This window comes from Nicotiana tabacum, chromosome 18 (assembly GCF_000715075.1).
Source record: "Nicotiana tabacum cultivar K326 chromosome 18, ASM71507v2, whole genome shotgun sequence".
NCBI classification, from domain to species: domain Eukaryota; kingdom Viridiplantae; phylum Streptophyta; class Magnoliopsida; order Solanales; family Solanaceae; genus Nicotiana; species Nicotiana tabacum.
The window spans coordinates 148,514,814-148,518,401 of record NC_134097.1 but is presented as its reverse complement, the minus strand read 5'-3'; the positions used below and the strand labels follow the sequence as shown (position 1 = coordinate 148,518,401).

At 32.1% G+C, this 3,588-nt stretch overlaps 1 protein-coding gene across 1 annotated transcript; it reads right to left on the bottom strand.

Annotated features, from left to right (window-relative positions):
* Nucleotides 1–1,113: 1,113 nt before the first annotated feature.
* LOC142172849 (nicotine N-demethylase CYP82E4-like) lies at nucleotides 1,114–3,181 on the bottom strand. The gene is made up of 2 exons (XM_075236515.1): nucleotides 2,177–3,181; nucleotides 1,114–1,734 (listed from the first exon to the last, which is right to left on the bottom strand). The coding sequence occupies exons 1-2, from the start codon at nucleotides 3,116–3,118 to the stop codon at nucleotides 1,129–1,131; spliced, it is 1,548 nt and encodes a 515-aa protein (XP_075092616.1). The 5' UTR covers nucleotides 3,119–3,181; the 3' UTR covers nucleotides 1,114–1,128.
* Nucleotides 3,182–3,588: the final 407 nt, after the last annotated feature.

Here is a 3,588-nt window from a genome sequence, read left to right as displayed (position 1 = left end):
CAATCTCACCTTTGTAAAGACTGTGCATGGTATTTATATGGAATAGTGTACTTTGCAAGTGTGTGTGTGTGTGTGTGTGTGTATATATATATATATATATATATATATATATATATATATATATATATATATATATATATATATATATATATATATATATGTATGTATGTGTGTGAGGTCGCGTAATTTGGCATATTTATCTCTAAGAAACACATTTATAATTATCATTCCTTTTTTCCCTTCAATTATTCTCTTTTTTGGAAATAATTAATCGAATAACATTTATATGTACTATAATTTTTTAAATTAAAGAAATAAAATTATAAAGGATTTTTTTTATATTTTATTAATTTATTTTTGAGACCGCGGGAAGCGCAACAAATTTACTAGTTAAAGTATAAAATTAAGTTTACAGAAATACATTACTGAAGCCAATAAATTAGATAGAACTAATAACGCTAACTAGTGAATTACCCTGCACTTCATGCGGTTAATTATAAGAATTCAAGAAGTATTTTATGTAGATTTCTTTGAGATATAAGAAATAAAATATTTAATGCGTATACAGTAAAAACGTAATCTTATAAAAATAATCGAGAGTTCGCATTCATGTTAGGTTTTCATCTAACACAAAAAAATAGTGCTATGATACAACTAAAAATTGGAAAACCCATGTAGTGTCTTTTGACATCAATGATATACATTACTCTAAAATTAATTTGTATAAATCTACTCAGATCCTTTAAAAGTATTTTTGAGTGTGTCTAATTCTCCAAAAATAATTCATATTTTGATATATGATCAAAATACACTGACATTTTTAAAGACCCGAGCGACATAAGAATAAATCACTTTAAATTTGATGGAGTAATATCATGATATTAGGCAAATTTCAAACTCAGAATAAGCTATGGATCAAGTAGATAATTAACACCTACATTTGAGATTGTGGTACTACTAGTCAATTATTTTCTGCAAACCTTTATATATTATATCACAATCCTTCTTCACTTACTCTTACAAACTTACCAAATTAGGAAAACTCGTACTGACAATTAATTGAAAAAAAGATAGGTGAATACCCATCTAGGAGTATTAAACAATGATCAAGCAAGATGATCTTAGGTTTTAATAAAGCTCAGGTGCCAGGCGAGGCTTAATTAGCACTTCCACAGAATTTACCTTACGTATAGTTATGCCTGCACCTTCCTTCATATCCAAGGGCTCGTTAGTTGGAGTCCTGTAATTGAAACCTTGGATCAAATGTGCCATTGTTAGATGTTCCACTTGCAATGCATAAGTCATCCCCGGACAAGATCGTCTTCCAGAACCAAACGGGATATACTCATAGTGCTGACCACGGAAGTCAGCGACGAATCTCTCTGGATCGAAATTATCAGGATTTGGCCAGAGTTTAGGATCGCGTTGCAGTTTCATGACATTCGCAAATAGTCTAGTCCCTTTAGGAATGTGATATCCACTAACAACACAATCCTCTACATTTTCATGTGGTACTAACAAAGGTCCTGGTGGATACAATCGTAACACTTCTTTGACAATAGCTTGGAGGTACACCAAATCCTTAATATCACTCTCTTCTACCCATCTATCCTTGCCAACTTTTGTGTCTATCTCTTCTTGTGCTTTTTTCAAGGCATTTTGATTGTTGATCAGTAATGCCATACCCCAATTTATGTGAAGAGCAACTGTGTCCGCAGCATCCAAGACCAAACTCTGTGGACAAAATAGAATACAGTTATATACAAATGATATTCAATACAAATATTTTCTCATCTCTTACTATCAAAAATTATATAGTGATAAATATTTTCTATCCTTAATCAAATCTCTCAAACTAAAGTTCTGGAGTGAAGTTCTACTTAGTAGAGACAGTTTTATCTCCCAAAGCCCGAAAAATCCAAATTAATCAGGCCCCAAAAAAATCTCATCTGTTTTCGTTTATCGTTCTATGTTTTTACTATATAAAATCATCCTTAGTAGTATTTAGATAATCTAACAAAAAGGGTAACCTATCATAATGCAAGCATTAGTGCCTACTTTCACTGCTCAAAACTGTGACATACAGAGACAACTTTGTCGTTGCTTCAAATTATTATTAACCTGTCCATTAACCAAAAATTAAACTGAATAGATGAATAATGACAGATGAACTTACAAAAACTGTCGCTTTAATGACAGTATCACGAGAGTAACCTTCATCAAGATATTCTTTACTCAATTTTGAAAGCACCACATCAATGAAATCTTGTTCATTCCCTTCTGCACCAACCTCCATTTTTTCTCTTTTATTAATATGTTCCTCTAACCAGTTCTGAAAAACAGAATCTATATCCTTAAATGTCCTTTTCATTGCCTTAATATGACCTTGAAAATCCACCCATTTAAATAATGGAATTGGAAATGCATCCCATAATACAAATTCCATTGATAAAATCATAAAATCCTTAAACGCATTCTTAAATCTTTCCACTTGTTCATCTCCTTTACCGGATTCATAATTTTTCCCCGCGATCATTTTCACGATCAGACCAAAATTCAATTCTTCTAACCAATCACTTAGATTTATCGTACTCGAATTTCCATTAATTCGAGTGTATAAATTCTTAATGCTCGTTTGAATTCTGGTGAATCTCACTTGTTTGAATTTTTCGAGACGACTAGCAGAGAGAACTTCCTGAATGACTAATTTACGATTTTTTCGCCAGTAAGGTCCGTAATTTGCTAGAAAAAGCATTGTATTATTGTAGCCAAGGTATTCGCCGTAAAGAAAAGCTGGACGATTGGAGAAAATGGCGTCATTTGTAGAGAAGCAATCTTTTAAAGCTTCGTAACTGCTTACAACTAGCACAAGGGGAAGACCTAGCCGAAAAGTGAAAACGGGGCCGTATTTATCAGCTAAGTCTCCGAGTTTTCGAGCTAATGGACGGTCGTCGCCGTCGTTATTGAAGTGGAAAAGATGGCCGATTACCGGCCATCCTCCGGGGATTTTCGTTGGTAAGGGCTTTGAATGTTTTTGAGATTCTTTTGTACATAGGAAGTATAAGAGAAATGTAATTAGGGTTACTGCTCCTACAATGGCTTCTATGGGAAAAAACATTATGGATTTTTGGCAAAAGAACTTGGGAATCAAACTATCACCAACTTCCCTTTTATAGGTAATTTAGGGCTGTGCATGATAAATGCAGAATTATCGTAAAAAAGTTGGTATTTAATAGGGTAACTGGTTTAAGTTTTAAAAAAACTGGTATTAGGTATGATATTTGGTATTAAAAAAATAATATCGAAATATCATACGGTATCGAAATATATACTAAGTTACACCATACACATATATTTGGTTATAACATATATATACTCCACTAAGTTACACAGAACTTTTTTCTTGCATTCATGGAAAAAATTCGCAAAACTTAATAACTTTTTATATTGTTCCAATATATCACAATAAATACTAAAAAAATTAAAAGACAGGACTATATTTCATTCACTAAAAGTCAAAACTTAAAACAAACTATTCAAAAGAATGTTCATGATGCTTATGAGATATCCAACACATCTGATGCTGTA